Here is a 17,948-nt window from a genome sequence, read left to right as displayed (position 1 = left end):
GTATGTACATCTTGGCCTACAAATACTCTGTAAGTTTTTTTCCCTAAGAGAGTAAAAACGAACTTCCTATATAAAGACAGTTTCTCACTAGTTATATGAAAAATAGTTATATATCTTCTAGGGGTGTGCGATGCAGCATATTTTTTTCGATTCGATGCATCGATGCGATTCGATTCGATGCAGTACGGCATGATTTTCTTCAAAAATTAAATACAACATGTGTTTCTGTAATGGATCGTTTACCTTAAAAAAAGTTAAAGTAAAAAATGTACCAAATAAAATTATGAACAAGAGGATAGTTGCTGACCTAACCTCATTAATGGACATTGCTAATTTTATGGTTGGCCTAAGGAAATTCACCCTTCACTAACAATTAGAATAAGCCTATATATCAATAAAGCAATCCAATTATATAAAAAAAAATTAAAAATTAATTTAAATTAAAAATTATTGTTGAGACATGAGTACTCTGGGATGTCCAATCCCAGCTGTTCCATCAGCTTCACCAAGATGTCATTAAATTTAATTGCTTAAATTAAGCAATTTTAAGTTTATTATTATTGACCTGTATTAAATAAAATAGAGTTTATTTTATGACGTAGGTAGTATTGTTACTTAGTTTTCACATTTATATTTGTTGGCTTTCAATACTTCTGGTTCATTCTTAAATCAGCACGAACCAAAAAAGTTGATTATCAGTGTTTACTGTCTATTTTAGTGATGGTCGGATCCGGATATCGGACTACCGGATCCGCCGGATCTGAGCTAGAACCGACGCCCGATCGTATCCACAAAAAATCGGATCTTGGGCTGGATTCGGTTTTAATGGATCCAATTTTATTTATACTATTAACACAAAATGGGCGAGTATTCGAGATTTTGAGTTTGAGTAAAGTACAATATAGAAATAAGCAAGAGGTAGTTGTCATAACCTATTTTTATAGCTGTCACGACAGAATAGGTCAACTCAAAGCAGTCGCCGGCGACTGACTGGCAATGGCAATGGTATACTGACTTGACACAGAATAGAATGACATGACTCGACATGACTGGTAGTGATTTTGTTTTAAAGTAGGCCTATTGTTTCACAATAGAAAATTTCACTACTGAACTACGTAAGCAATAAATTTATGTTTATAAAAGTCAGAATAGAAACACTATAAAGGCAAAACAAAAGACGGGAGGCAGGCGTTGTGCAATGACCTCGAAATGAGCGGAATAGTAACATTGAGTAGGGGAAGGGAAGGGTGAGACCTTTGAGCTATATTTAGACTAGACTTTCACCACTTCCCAAATGGCTGGGTACGGGGATTACAATAGCAGGTTTTTTCCTTGCCTGGTTTGACTTTTGTCTTTTTGTGTAGGAGATTTGAATAATCAAAAATATAATTTGAATTGACCACAATTATTTAGCATTGATAATACAATTTGCAAGGGGCCAGGAGGAAATAGAACAAAACACTAAAATTAATAGAATAACAAACAAAGTAAACAACAAATTAAATACAGAACATGGTGATTTAACACTGCCATTGTCACTCAATTTTGTTGTCTAGAAGGGTCGGTGAACTAATCAATAAATAGCCAAAACCAGTTTCCTCCCCCTCTAACCACCACCCCTCCCCCCTAAGCCGGGAGGCCCAACACTTTGTCCTTGAAACACCCTAGCCTCTGAAACAATAAACCCTTACACCTGCGTTGCTGTTTTGACAACAGGTTTATGAATGCGTTCACTATTTTTCATTTTCCAGAGTTAACTATCAATTATTATTATTTGCAAGTTACAAATAGGAAACTACATGACATTATGGTACCTATTCAATGACCCATGTATTATCAAAAATTTATAATTGATTACTTATTTTGATAATAAAAAGCATTCATTACAGCACGCAGCACTTATTGATATATATATATACTGTATATATAATCATCAAAAAGTATCTGTTACTTTATACAAAATAAAATAGGTACAAAATTTTGTGGCCAGTCAAACTTTATAAACAAACATTTTATTCTATAAAATACAGATGGTAAATAGGGGTTGGTTTAAAGGAAATAAAATACAAAACAGATTAATTAATTATTTTGATAAACGATAGAAAGGTTATGGGATTGATAAAATAACCACAGGCAATCTTAAGTAGAAAAGTCGTCAACCACAATCTGTTTAATCAGTACATCGTTAGAGAGAGGGGGGGGGGAGAGAGATAGCAGATAGGGGCGTTTGATAGGGATCTGAAAAGTAAACAAACAAGGAACAACGACGCGACAATACTCGTTTATAACCTTATTGTCAAATCTAGGTCTTTGTAAGACAAAAGAAAATCACACCGTTTTAAACTTTAACCTAATTTTATACTCTTTACAAACAAACACGTCCTCCTACATAACGGTTCTTGATATTTATCAATGTATCTTAGCAATCGTCACTTGCTCCATTGAAACACGAACGTCGATTGGCTGACATGACAGTGCAGCGTGGCCTCTCGACCAATGAGAACTCTTGTTACATACTTTGATTTATCTTAGATGGTCAACATTTACCATTCATTATAATATTACAAAATCGACATGGACTATGCGTATGGTGTTTTTCAATCAAAACTTATGTTATAGTAGCACTTAAAACTTCACTTAAACTCTTAAACTAGGTAGATAGTACAGATATAATATGGATCTACTTTTTGGTGCAATAGGCAAGTGCAAGCCTAACCCTCTGACTTTGATGTTGTAATTTATTGAATCGAATTTTTCTAATGATGCGTAATGCAGGGATGAAACTGAACATTTAGACAAGTTTAGGTTATTTATTTTGTTCTAAAAATAAAAATAATACATTTAAAGATCTGACTTATTGATACAGAAATTTTTGAGTATAATTTCGTGTTGAGGACACTCATGCGCCGGTTGTCTGAGACTGAATTCTGACTGTCTGACATCTTGAAATGTAGATTGTACAGTATTGTGTTGTGCAATATCATCTGCCTGCAGAGAGAACAGCTGAAAATAAACTTTAGCTGTTTTGAACTAAATAGTTTGCTAAGTTGGTTACTAAAGTTGTTAGCGTGATTACAAAACTAATAGATATCAAATAAATAAATGTTAAAATAAAATATCTATCCATCCCTGTCGGCTGTCGGTATCGGCGGAATCGGGCGAAATCGATGTTTGGCAATCGATTCTTGATACCGATATTCCTAGTATCGGCAATGTCCGAGTATCGGTGGTAGCGATAATTGACACTTCCCTATCTAAAACTCATTTTGGAGTCCTGAATTAGTTTTAAATATGCATCGGGACGTAATCGTTGCATCGGGAGCTAACCGATGCATCGGTCATTTTCGATGCATCGAGGCCAAATCGATGCATCGTGATTTTGATGCATGCTGAATCGAATCGCGATTCGATGCATCGAATCGAATCGAAATTTTGATGCATTTTCGATGCATCGCACACCCCTAATATCTTCAAAATTTGTTTAACTATGAAAAAGTCACCAAGTCTAGCTGAAAACACATTCATAAATGAGGATATTTTTGAAATACAGAATAACTAAACAACCTTTTTATTTTTAACACTTTTATTCTTAAATTTTCTTACTTGAAAATGTCAACAGTTTTTCACTTATTTTTAATAAAGATTATCACTTATAATTTCTCGAAAGAAATCTACGTGTGAGCTATGAAGTGCAGACAAGAGACATACGTCACTGCCACTAAACTATTCTCTACTGTGAATGAATGAACTGAGTATTTATTTAGTGTGAAGCCCCGCCCACCGTCTAACGGGACATGGGGTAGGAAAAGAGAAAGTTTGCTCTAAAGCCTGGTTTACATGCCCTCCCTTACCCTCAGCATCAGTCGCTTGCAGATTTCCATTACACAAACGTTTCTGAGTGTTAATTATTTAAAAACACTGTGAATGTTTGAATTTCACTATGATGAGATCTAATCGTCTTTTCTCTATAGTGAGTAAAACCGATCGTGGTCAAGGAATGACTGTGTTAAAACAGCACACTGTCAATTTTTACAAAAGTATTTTGACTGAAACCTGGTATTTTTTAAAGAGATTGTAGAATAAGTCGATGTATGACAATAGATAAGTTTTACTTTTAGCCTACAATAAAGATTATGTTTTGGGACTAGAATCTCCAAAAGAGTGCTTTTATAAAACATGCCATAGTTTTATTTAGTAACAAAAGTGTTTGACTATGTTCCCAATGATACCAAGAGTATAGGTTCGACAGAGAGGATTCTCTGTGAACCGGCCTGCCTGGCCCTTATGGGATCAGTTGCTGAAGGTCTAATTCCCGGAAGGTCTAATTAGACCTTCGACACACATTTTGCAGTTTGTACTTGTTGCTGAGGGTCTAATCTGGTAGTATGTCGAAGGTCTAATTCCCGGAAGGTCTAAGAGTACAGTCAATGCAAAAAACTTATCCACTGATACTGTTTTAGACCTTGCGGGATTAGACCTTGGGCACAAAATGTTACTTTTTTAAATAAATGTTTATAAAATGAGAGTTGCTGAAGGTCTAAGGTTCGAGTCCCGGAAGGTCTAATTCTCTGAAGGTCTAAGATTTGAGTCCCTGAAGGTCTAAGATTCGAGTCCCGGAAGGTCTAAGATGCGGGCGGGCATTGCGTCGCCATAGATGAAGGCTATACAAGCAGGCAATAACGCAACAACTTGAGTTGTAATTATCGATATGTTTCATTCACTCCAAGAGGGTTCACTCCAAAAAGTAATTTTACAAATTATTTGCCTGTTAATTCACTCCACTGTTCATTCAATGCAATGGGTACAGTTAGCTCTATAAGTAGACTAACAAGTAGAGAATATAATTTTTGAATTTTACTGTACATTTTATACAATATCAACAACATGTTTTATAATTAACTAGTGTCCCTGTTGCTCGAAATCGAGCAATTGCTAAGTATTACAGGCGTTATTTTAAAACGAAAAACAGTCATATTTTTTATGACTATAAAAGATTCGACTCAAAGATTATGGAATACTCAAGATGTAGATAACAGATCGATATAGCCTAATCAACATTTCTTGTAAATATGTTATCATTTTTCGAAAGCTGATTTTGTTTTTTAGTGTTTATAACACACATTATTTCTATTTCTTCCCCTTGGTGGTGTTCTATGACTTTCCTATGTTTCCATAGTTTGCAAATCGTCTCTTTCAATGATTACTAAGAAATGCAGCACAGTGTTAATTCAGTTTTCTTTTTAGTATATCAATTTATCCAGGCTCTCTCGTTTTTTCCCATTGTAATAATTACGCCAACCCAAATTCAAATAGTAACTATTTCATTTCAACCGAGTAAGTAAATGTTTGTGGCAAACTAATATTAGCAAACTTATTGACTGTTTACAATTAACATATGTTCTTCTCTTCACTTTTAATTTCTAACAACAGCTGGAGTTTCATAACAATATTTGTTTCCCATGTTAATCTTATGGAGAAATACGAAACTTTAAAGGGCTCCAGGGCCTCAACCTCTCATTATTTCCCTAAAATGAAAGTTTCCTGCACAACTTCAAGTTACCCTCTTTCCAATGACACCAAAAACATGTCAATCGGTTCAGTAGTTTCGGAGGAGTAATTGTCACAAAAATCCGGTTTGTGTTATTAATAAGTACGAGGTGTTAGCCCGTCCTACGTACGGGAATTCAGTAGTCAGTTAAAACCGTGTACAATTCAGATCAGCTAGTTTAAAAAAGACAAAGTTTCTTGCAGTTTTAATGTAAAAAATCATCTTTAAACAAATTTTGTGCGACCAAATATGTTTTTATGCATTTTAAATCCAATAATTTTACAATAAAACAGCAATTCTGCAATTTTTACGATGTGAAAAACGTTGAAGTGAGATTTGCAGCCGATTCGCACAGACGCACACTGAATATAAGTAGCATACAGTAGAGAGAGTAATAGCTTTGACTATTAATACAACACTTCTTTATCTTATACAACTTCTGTATCCAATAGTCAAAGGTAATAGTCAATTGAGAAGTGTATAGACCTAGTCAACGATACTACCTTCTATAGCATACCTGCCTCTTCCATAATTATTATCACCACAATGCCACAATACAACTAACTTACTATACACAATTTCCAGTAGGTCTGAGGAGAAACGACCTAAAATAAAACGATAATATCCAATAAAATTCACAGTACACATAATTTAACTTTGGTGTCCTAACATCAAACTAATCATCACACCTATCCTTTGTATCAATTTCACTGCATTAATTACTAAATAAATAAGTCTAAACAAAGAAAAGTAAAAACAATAACAATTTGTTTTGAAACAGCTGTTTGGTTCAAATAACATTCATTTGAAAAAAAAAGAACTGGTCACATGTAGCAGGAATATAAAAAGTAAACACGCTAGTAAAGCTAATGACGTAATTGTCAATGTTTATTATCCATACCGTTATCAGTTCTATCCTTGATAATTACCCACCCTCATTGAATAAATGTACATCGTAATTTCCCATATTAGTTAATTTAAACTACAATATATTCATAGTTTAAATAAAAGTGATATTTTCACGTTTGGGGGCGCTGATATAGGCACCCCCAAACGTAACCACAACTCAACACGATTTCATAAAACATGTAAACATTGTTATTTTTCTATTCTTTCCTTGAAAAGTGGAGCAGTAAAATAATTTGCATTTATCCTTTTTTATTAGGCTCGTGTACAGAGCCTCAATTTGTACTGTGGTTTAATTAATTTTGGTCCAAACTATTTTAAACTGTGGTCTAATTATCTCTACTAATCTGACTTATTTCCTATAATCAATGAAAAAATAAGAGTAAATAAAATAACCTCATAGTTCTATAGTTTATATTTAACCAGCTGTTAGTTAAAACAAATTATATTGCTCTAAAACAAATCAATATTACAAAGATTGCTTTAAAAAATATTTTGAACATCCTAGTATTTTACTATGTATATTTAATTAATCCTGTCATCCTCTTACAGAAGAATTGAACGTATCAATGATTAGCATTACACATAGTATAAATAAGTCAACGCTAAGTATGTCTTTACATTTTTATCCAAATGCTGAATTTGTGACACAAAAGCTGAATGTTTACAGCTGTTATATTAAGCAAATTATTTTATGCCAAAAGCTAGTTTAGAATCTTAGCGTCGGCTGCTAGACTTTTTAAAAATTAAAACTTAATTTCTAAAAAACTGGAACCCTAAACTAAAATTATGGCTTCGACATTCCCTAGTTCTCAAAATTATCTTTCTTTCAACACAAAAATCATGAAAATCCGTCAAGTGATTGATTCAGAATCGTGAAATAAAAAAACACTGTTTCGTTTTAATATTATAGATAAATAGATGCCACACTGTGTACAAGTAAAAACTATCGCTACGTTCCTATCGGAAATTCCGCGAAGAAGTTTTAAACTTTCCATTAGGGTTCCAAGGTCTCGCTCAAAATCACTTAATATTGATATTAAAATTATTCTCTGGCAACGACCACGTTTTCGGTTGTATTTGGATCCGAGGTCCCTCACCAGAACCTCGAAACAAGCGGGGATCTCGGACCCACGGTGGAAAATCACATCGATCGCCTCGGAACCGGCCTTATACGCACGCACGCAAAAATTCACAAACTTTTAGATTTATAATATTAGTAAGATGAAACATTGACTATATGTGGTAATTGTCAATTATCAAAGTCAAAATAAGAATAGTCAATTTCTGTACAACATTTCAATCACTATTTATTTACCCATCATTTTAATATTATTAAAAACATGTGACATTATTAATCTTCACAAATAAGTTAAAGCACAAATATAAAGATTAGATTAATCAATGGTCATACATATATATGAAATTAGTCATTAACATCTGTGGTACAAAGTCAATGGATGAAACTATTTATTGGCTAAGATAAGCTGAAATAAACAAAACAGAATCCTGAACACCAAGGAAACTAACGATGTTCTTTTAACACCAACTTTAACTTATTTCTGCCGAACTTATTTAACTTACTTATGCCGATTGCACAATGGTTTTTAATTACCAATTTAAACTGATGTAATAATTTATTCTGAGCTATAGCAACTGTTATGGCCCAGCAACTATGCCAATAACAAAAATTAAAGTATCCAATAATCAATGATATAATATAAATAAGGATTTTTTTTTTATATCTCCATCATACTTGTAATAACGAGCTAGCAAAAAGAGACGTGAGAGTTATTAAAACTATCACTAAGAAAGAATATTACAACTCTAAAAGTTGTTGCGTTATTGCCTGCTTGTGTAGCCTTCATCTCTGGCGACGCAATGCCCGCCCGCATCTTAGACCTTCAGGGAATTAGACCTTCAGGGAATTAGACCTTCAGGGACTCGAATCTTAGACCTTCCGGCACTCGAATCTTATACCTTCAGGGACTCGAATCTTAGACCTTCAGGGACTCGAATCTTAGACCTTCAGGGAATTAGACCTTCAGCAACTCTCATTTTATTATAATTTATTTACAAAATATACATTGTGTGCCCAAGGTCTAATCCCGCAAGGTCTAAAACAGTATCAGTGGATGAGTTTTTTGCATTGACTGTACTCTTAGACCTTCTGGGACTTAGACCTTCGACATACTACCAGATTAGACCCTCAGCAACAAGTACAAACTGCAAATTGTGTGTCGAAGGTCTAATTAGACCTTCCGGGACTTAGACCTTCAGCAACACTCCCCCCTTATGCACGACGTCACTACAACTTCCGTGTAGGGGTGTCAAAAATGGATCAGAACAATCGATGTTTTGAACCTGTCTGTAACTAACCTAGTTTTTTATACTTTGATACTCATTATGCATAAACGAACACGTACTACATATCGGATCTCGAACCACGATAAATTATCAATACCCTTCCCACCCACAATAAGCAGTAAGCACATAAAACGATGTCTAAGCAATCGTTATTTGCTCCATTGAAACACAAAAGTCGATTGGCTGACATGGTAGTGCATTGTCGCCTCCTGACCAATGAGAACTGTTGTTACATACTTTTATTGTCAGCATTCACATTCGTTATAACATAACAAAATCTACATCGACTAAAGCTTATGATATTTTTCAATAAATACATTATGTCATAGTAGCACTTAAAAACTTCACTAAACTCTTTAATCAGGTAGATAGTACAGATAAATATGGACCTACTTTTTGGCGCAATATAAAGCAAGCCTAACCATACGATGATGATGATGTTAAAGTTTAATGGTTGAATATAATTTTTCTAATGATGCGTGCAGGGAGGAAACTGAACATTTTGACGTGTTTAGGTTATTTATTTTGTACTAAAAATAAAAATAATTCATCTAAATGTCTGACTTATTGATACAGACATTGTTTAGTATAATTAATTTCGTGTTGGCAGGACATTCGCACGCCGGTTGTCTCATGAGTTGTGTCTGACATCTTGAAATGTAGATTGTGTTGTGCAATGAGCTGAAGCTAAACAATGTCACTGGCACCGTCGCTGTTTTGAACTAGATAGTTTCTAAGTTGGCTATGAAAATTGTTAACCGTGATTACAAACTAATACTTTAGCTAAAAAGTTAATAAATGTTAAAATAAAATATTTATCCCTGTCGGGTGTCGGTATCATCGGAATCGACTTTTGACAATCGAGTCTTGGTACCGAACCGATACCAATGTCCAAGTGGTAACCAAAGGATGGTGGTACCGATGACAATAATCGACACATCCCTTTTTAGAATCGAATTGAAATTTCAATGCATCGCACTCGCTGTACACCACTACCTATCACTATCACCCAGTGTCAGCTGTCGCTGTTCGTAAAATGGATGACGCAAGCAATGTCTAGGTTGCCGATTATTATTAGGCCTAGTATGTTAATATTGAAAGGGGTTAAGGGATTAAATAAAACTCAAACATTTTCCTTTTAGCGAATTTCCCTATAGGAAAGTAGCTATTACCGTAGGTCTCATGGTAAGACTTAAGCCCGGGACCGATTTACTTTTTCATTTTAATGTCCCCAGATAGTCCCCTGTCAAATGTACATATACAGGCTCCCATGTGCTCCTTAATGAGGCAGGTGTGGGAGTAGTCTTAATCTCTTCGTTTGACCTTGGAGAAATACAATTTCGATGGTGGCACTCTTGAAAATGGTGCGTTTGAACGCTGTGGGTAAAAAACAATATATCAGTAACCGTTAGAGTTATGAAAAAATTGTTGATACCAAAATGTAGCTATTTTAAATCTGCACCAAAAAAATATTACAGTTTTTATGTAGGATCAACCATTCTGTCATAAAACATAATTTTATATTTTTCATAAATAAAATTAATCAGTGTGGATGTAATGTCCCAGGACAGTTAAATATTTCAAAAAGTAATAAAGGGTGTTTCAGTAAAGTGTGATGGGCTATGCAGATTCAGATTCTATGTGCAAAAATAAGTCGAAAATGTAGTATAACATTGTTTCGATTTCGGCTTAGTTAAGCCGAATTCCGCCATTTTGTATTTTTTGAAAATAACTCATAACTCAAAAGCCCTTAGAGATATTTTTATGAAACTTGGTATAAACATTAAGTCTACAACTATAAACATTCTCCGAAAAAATCTTTGATCAGGCTCATCGAATTTCAAAATGGTGGCCATTAAAATTCTTTACAGTCAAATTCCATGAAAACCAGCAATTAAAACAAATTTTTGAAACACAATATGTAAAGTCCTTTTTATTACAAATCTAACGACACTTTATTCGCGAAAATCGGATAATAAATATAAAAGTTATGTAACTTTTATTATGTTTTTGTCACTAGTTTCTATGGAATTTAGCTTTGTGATTTCAAAATGACTGCCATTTTGATAATTACTGTTAATAATAAAAGTTACATAACGTTTTTATTTATTATCCGATTTTTGCAAATAAAGTGTCATTCGATTTGTAATAAAAAGGACTTTAAATAATGTGTTAAAAAATTGTGTTTTAATAGCTGGTTTTCATGGAATTTGACTTTAAACATTTTTAATGGCGGCCATTTTGTTTTTACCCACAGTGTTCAAACGCACCATTTTCAAGAGTACCACCATCGAAATTGTATTTCTCAAATGTCAAACGAAGAGATTAAGACTACTCCCACACCTGCCTCATCAAGGAGCATACGGGTGCACATTTGACAGTGGACTAAGAGGCCAAAAACACCATTCGTTCAAATTTTTATATATGTATATATATATATATATATATTCATATATATATATATATATATATATGTGTCCGTGAACACGATAACTTGAGTAATTTTTATCCGATTTTGATGAAATTTGGTTTGAAGGTGTAAGGCGGGATAAACTTGAATGAGTTCGCGATCCAGCAGGATCGGACCATGGGAACAGGGTTTTATGGGGGGTTTTATGGGGTAAAAATTGGTTTTTCTCACTTCTTACCCTCAAAATACAAAATTTCCCAATTTTTCTCTAAACCTTCTTAAAGAGCTTAAAAAAAAACAAACAATTCAGTATATCAAAGTGTTTTTGTACGGTTATTGGTTACGGAGAAACTAAAAAAATGGTAAATTTAAAATTCCCATGTTATTCTTATGGAGAATATTGTAAAATCTTGTAGTTTGCTTGTTTATGGATATATTTTGATCAAACTTGGCAAATTTATTTATTTTATAGTAAGCTATCAATATTTTACTAAAAACACACTACTTTATTAGTTTCCTTGTAGCAGCAAACCTAGGTACTTGTTAAACCTAATGTTATTTAAATAGATCAATTGAAAATCAATTCGGCCAAATGGAAATTCGCTTAGACGGCAGGTTTGCTGCGGCGGGGGTATTTTTATTATTTACTTGTCAAATATCAACGAAATCGGCTTAACCTCTACACTACTCGACTCGAGTTAAGAGTATATTTAACTAAGTAGGCAAACAGCTAGGATTCGTAACGGCAACGGCAATTTACCCGCTCGGCGCTCTGACTGAACTGACTTGACTTAATCCGCACCGATTCGTAGCATTCAGTGGTTCAGTGTCAGTATCGGTATCGAACCCAAAACAGGCAAGTATCGAGTATCGACGGTATCGAGAGTATTTTGGTATCGAGTATCGGTATCGGCCCACCTCTATTTAAAACTTAAATTGGCTATGTGAAATTTTTGTAATTTCTGCATTAATTATTTCTGTAGGCCACTTGAAAAAAAACCCATAACTCCAAAAATACATACTATATGAAAGTACATAAAGACAGGGGTTGGTGTAGTAGTCCTTACAGAAAATTTGGTAAAATAAAAATTCATCAGTATTACGAATTTTTTTTCAGGTGTCTGTATGGAGATTCGATAAATTTTTGTATCGACATATCACTTTTTTTTCAGAAGTTATTGATAAATTGCAGGTGTAAGGATTAGTTTTTAATTTTCGGATTTCCTAATCAGTAATATAAATAAACAAATGAATATACTTGTGTCAGGCAATATTACAGTATCATAAATTTTGTTTCTTTAACTAAGAATGCTTTTTCCGATAACTAAAATAGCGACCTGTGTTAGTGCTAAAACAGCATTGCGGGAGTTGACGCAAAACACGTTGGAAAGTTTAGTATAAAAGTACGACCTGAACTACCTGGCATTTTTTGTTTATTCATAATTTTTTTTATGGTTGGCCTAGTGGACACCCTGTAATATTTTTTCAAGCAAAAATGTCTGGCCCACCCTGCAAACCCCTACTGATAACTTATAACAGAACAAAGACTGGCTTTTTAGGAAGAAATCAATGTCAATTTCTTGAGGAAAAACTATAGCAAAAGGCAGTATTATTATCATCATGAAGGCTGGAAGCAATAATATTAACACAGTATGTGTTATTTAAGTTTATAGTTAAACAAAATGTATGTTAGAAGTACTCTATGTATACTCTCTACTGCCTGCCATTTGAGGATAAAATCATATGTCTTATTAATTGTTATGATCTATTTACTTACTTGTTTACATTTTATCAGTTTTGTTCTCAACCATGTTAATAAACCATCAATTGTTTTTCAACTCTTTTATTTTGTAAAATCTAATCAATCTTACTATCTATCATTAACATTAGTGGTCCTTCGAGCCGGATCAACAGCATATCAAAACATTTGTATCTATATCACTGAGATTTTATTTATCAAAATTTCTTTTATGTCTACCTAAATTTGAAAATTCATAATCATCATGGCATCACTGGAATCAAAAATCAAACTCCAAAAATCAAGACTACAACACCTGGAAAATGCTTCAACCTTTTTCAAAAACAAAGATACATCTACTATAAATAAGACTCAACTACAAACAAGACTTGAAGTTTAGAAGCAGATTGGAAAAAATTTGACAAAGATCACGAGAGGATCTGTGAATCAAAGACCGAATTGCTGGAAAATCTCGACTATCTTAAGGAAGACCACTACAGCCGCGGAAAAGAAGCTTACCTCATCAACAAATCGGAAATGCTGGACCTCCTTGACTTAGTCTCAACGTCATCTCTCCAAAATGCAAGTATTACAGAAAGTAGTAAATCCAACTCTTTTCTCAGACCAAAATTGCCTCAAATATCTTTGCCACAGTTTGCAGGAGATTATCAATCCTTGAAACCGTTTAGCGATCTGTTCGCTTCTTTAGTAATTTCTAATCCTGACTTAACTGATGTAACAAGATTACATTACCTCAAAAATAGCTTGGTAGGCGAGGCTGCTCAGTTGATATCTAGTTTTCAAATCACTGGGGAAAACTTTATTCCAGCTTGGGAAAAACTAGTAGCTAGGTTTGAAAACAAACGGGTCTTGATTAACAAACATCTAGATGACATTTTCAATATCCAACCTTTAAAACAAAAATCTGCCAAAGGTCTTAATCATCTGATCTCAACTGTAAATGAGAGTTTGGGCTCACTCAAATCTCTTGGCTCGCCGATCGATCAATGGAATCACATCTTAGTATATCTGACTGTTCATCGTCTAGATCCTGATACACACGAGGCATGGGAGCTTCACCAAGGCATCTCGACAGAACCATCATCGCTGCAAGACCTACAGACCTTCATCGAGGGACGTGTACGGGCTTTAGAAAATATTGAAGCTAGGGAAGTGTCTCACTCGAGTGGAATGGTAAATCTACCAAAACATCAAGGTATTCCTCAGCATTATCCAAACATCAACACAGCTTTGGTAGCTGAATCGAAACGAAAATATGTATGTAAACTGTGTAGTAATGCTCATTACATAGCATATTGCAAAGAGTTCCATGCTAAAACACCAGATCAAAGGAAAGACTTCTTATCAAGTAACAGGTTATGTTTCAACTGTCTTGGCCCTCATTTGCTCAAAGAATGCCGATCTCAAAAATCATGTGTGAAATGTTGTAATCGCCACCATTCATTGATTCATGACGCTGTCAGTAAATCGTTTGATATATCTAGTCAAATCAAATCCACTAATCGACCCCCAAATCCGCCAAATTCTGAAAGCAAACCATCAAACACGCCTCAAGTGTCCTCAAATCACTCTCTCCCCACTGTAAATCGACACACAGTTCTTTTAGCTACTGCTCAAGTTAGAGTAATCGGCTCGATAGGTAACAACATTGTGTGTAGAGCTCTAATCGACCAAGGCTCCGAAATTTCCTTTATCAGCTAACATCTAGTGCAGACTCTTCATATTGAACGCTCCTCATCCTCACTCTCTCTTATCGGTATCGGAGGAAATCAAACATCAACTACTCGTGGAGCAGTGTCCCTTATAATTGGGAGTCCATCTAATGACAAATTCATCTGTCCGTTAACAGCTCATATTCTGCCAAAACTCACTGCTAAGTTACCTACTATGACACCAAGTAAATCTAACTGGCATCATATCAAGAAGCTTCAACTAGCTGATCAAGATTTCATGACCCCTGGGTCTGTAGATTTGATACTTGGAGCTGATGTTTATGGAAGGATCATTCTTCCTGGACTTATCAAGGGTCCGCCTCTAACTCCTATTGCTCAATCAACCATCTTTGGTTGGGTTTTATCTGGGCCATGTGGATTATTCATCAATGACAATAAATCATCAATGTATCATTGCCTACTGGAGAATAAAGTAGATGATTTACTTCAGAAGTTTTGGGAACAGGAGAATTTTGCCAAAGATCCAGTTCAAGTTTTATCTCCTGAAAATCAAACAAGGGAAGAACACTTTCAACCGACGCACTCTATGACTGAAAGAGGAAGATATGTTGTTACAACTCCCACTAAAAGAGTCAGCCAAAAATCCCGGACCTGACAACCTCATTCGTTTGGTAACACTGAAGACAGCTACTGGAACACTCAAGCCCTCTTCCTGTCACAGAATAAAATTGCCCAGTTCCCTGTTGCAATTTGGGGGGGAGTATGTTAGAAGTACTCTATGTATACTCTCTACTGCCTGCCATTTGAGGATAAAGTCATATGTCTTATTAATTGTTATGATCTATTTACTTACTTGTTTACATTTTATCAGTTTTGTTCTCAACCATGTTAATAAACCATCAATTGTTTTTCATCTCTTTTATTTTGTAAAATCTAATCAATCTTACTATCTATCATTAACAATGTAATACATATATTTTAATTTTTATATTTCAAATATATTTACAAACAACTACTGTTATATCTTTAAATTATTATTTTATCAAATCATTTTGTCCCGACCATTAAATATGATAATAATAAAAATAAATAGTTTGTGTATTGTGTTTTTAGGGCCAACAATAAATAAAAATAAAAACAATAAATATAAATAAATAAAAACATACAGTAGAACCTCGCTAATCCGTCACCTACGGGACCGGGAGCATGGTCGGAACAGCAAAAAGGTCGGATTATCAGAGGAAACGTGTCTATTGTCATAAAAACGTAGTAAAACTGTATTTTGAACAGACCACGGTTTAATCCAACATGGCATAAAACAGTTATTTCCAACTCATAAACTAAATGGACGTTAATGTAATAATTTGCATATTACATCATAAAAATACAATTAGTTGGCTATTGCGCAATCATGATAATAATTATGTTATGTCATTTTACCCTTAGTTCAGTAATAAAAACTGTAACGTTTAAAATTAAAGGATTTTTAAACTTTTACTCAAACAAACAAATTGCCAAACATTGCACAGCAAAATAAAGAACAGAAGTCTAGTAAGTTACTGCTAGTCATGTGCTACTGCTACGCTGTTTGAGGACAGAAGAATGTTGATAAAAAAATTAGATAACGCATAAAAAATAATAGTAGCCTACTTATAGCATAACAGTCGTAAAATACACTGATAAATATACTTAACAATAACATAAAAACACCGCTTATTTTTTCTCTTTGTTCTTCTATTCTTTCTTAAGTTTTTCTTCATCCTATTATTCAACAAGTTGCCTAAACACCCAATCACAGGCTACTTAAGTTTTCATGATTACCAAATACCCAATAACAAAATGTTGTGACATAGCAAGCGCACAGCAGACAGATGTGTCATGTGTAGGACTAAGGAGCAGACGATTGTCAGTGTAAACGGATAGCTTGACCTTGAAGCTTTGTTCGACATTTCTTTGTTTTGATTCCATTTTATTTTTGTCAAATGAACTGTGATTTTCCAAAAACAATAATGTGGGAGCCTACTTAAGATTAACAATGGGCAGACATGGTTAAATATACAACAAATGTCAACACATTAGACTTTATAAAGTTTTCTGGGTATTTTTCTTGGACAATGAGGTTATGTTAGAGGAAGCCTATTGTGTTGGCGGCACGGTCGGACCAAGCGAGGAGTGGGACCATCAGAGGTCTATTAGAGGTTCAGAGGTCGGATTAGCGAGGTTCTACTGCATCATCATTATTTATTATATTGACATGTTTTAAAATGTACTAGAATTACATGTGATCTTTTGGTAATATCTAATAGACAATGGTAATACTCGTAGTTAAAACTTTTCATCTCATCTGATATTTCAGTGTTTTATACACTGCGCTTTTACAGGTTTCGAAAAGAAAGAGAGCAACGAGAAGGGAAGCAAGGCAGCACAGCTGGTGAGAGAGCGGTGGGAAACCTCTCTGATGGCCAGTACCAGTATATCTCAGCTGTTCCTACATATCTCAACTCTAGGTAATACAGCTGTCTCAGTTAGAGTCAAGTTTTGTTTTATCAATATTCTTATATAGTAAATGCCGTTTCTAGCACTAGCAACGTTTTAATGATAGGCTTTGTTGTAGTTACGTTGTGTGTTTGGTGATTGTCAGAAGCACTGGCGGTGTTTAAGATTTAATAGGGGTCTGCGGTTAGGGGTCTCAATTCCAGGATCCCGGTCGATTTTTTATGCCTAGAAATCCCATTATTGACATCTTTTAATCCCAGGATTAATGGGATATATTTCTTTTTTTATGTTTATATTTATTTTTTGTGAATTTTAAGAGTTTTATTTACAGAAAATAAAAAAAAAATACGTCCAGTAACACTTGAAACACACATACTGTTTATTTTTAGGACGATAAATATATATTTATATTAGTGATGGGCGGATCCAAGAAAATGTCGGTACCAGATCCGGATCCAGATCTTGAAAACATCGGATCTGGATCTTCGGATCCAAATACGGATACTTTTTTTTCTTTTTTCAAGGGCTGGTTTTTAAAAATAATTCATATGGCTAGGCAATGTCAAAGACTAACTGTGTCCATATACAAGACTATCTGTGTCCATGTAGAGTCTTTGGTAGTTTTGTATATGGACTTTGGACACAGATAATCTTGGGGTCGCCGGATTTCTACCCTCGGATATTTACCCCCATGAAAAAAACGCCTACGTCATTTTGACGTCACGAGGGGCGGGGCCTATACACGGTTGAGAAACAGCTCGCGACTGGAAATCTACCCCCGGACATCTA

At 34.5% G+C, this 17,948-nt stretch overlaps 1 protein-coding gene across 1 annotated transcript in view; it reads left to right on the top strand.

Annotated features, from left to right (window-relative positions):
* Window positions 1-17,948, top strand: part of LOC128983124 (bromodomain adjacent to zinc finger domain protein 1A) — a 218,572-nt gene that overhangs the window by 133,605 nt on the left and 67,019 nt on the right. The window contains exon 19 of the mRNA XM_054402292.1: window positions 17,045-17,170. Coding sequence (XP_054258267.1) covers window positions 17,045-17,170 — 126 coding nt within the window. The remainder of the gene's footprint in view (window positions 1-17,044; window positions 17,171-17,948) is intronic.

This window comes from Macrosteles quadrilineatus, unplaced genomic scaffold (genome assembly GCF_028750875.1).
Source record: "Macrosteles quadrilineatus isolate MER2022 unplaced genomic scaffold, UCM_ALF_1.0 Scaffold_1__1_contigs__length_201487025, whole genome shotgun sequence".
Classification (NCBI taxonomy): Eukaryota; Metazoa; Arthropoda; class Insecta; order Hemiptera; family Cicadellidae; genus Macrosteles; species Macrosteles quadrilineatus.
This window is presented reverse-complemented; position numbering and strand designations above follow the sequence as displayed.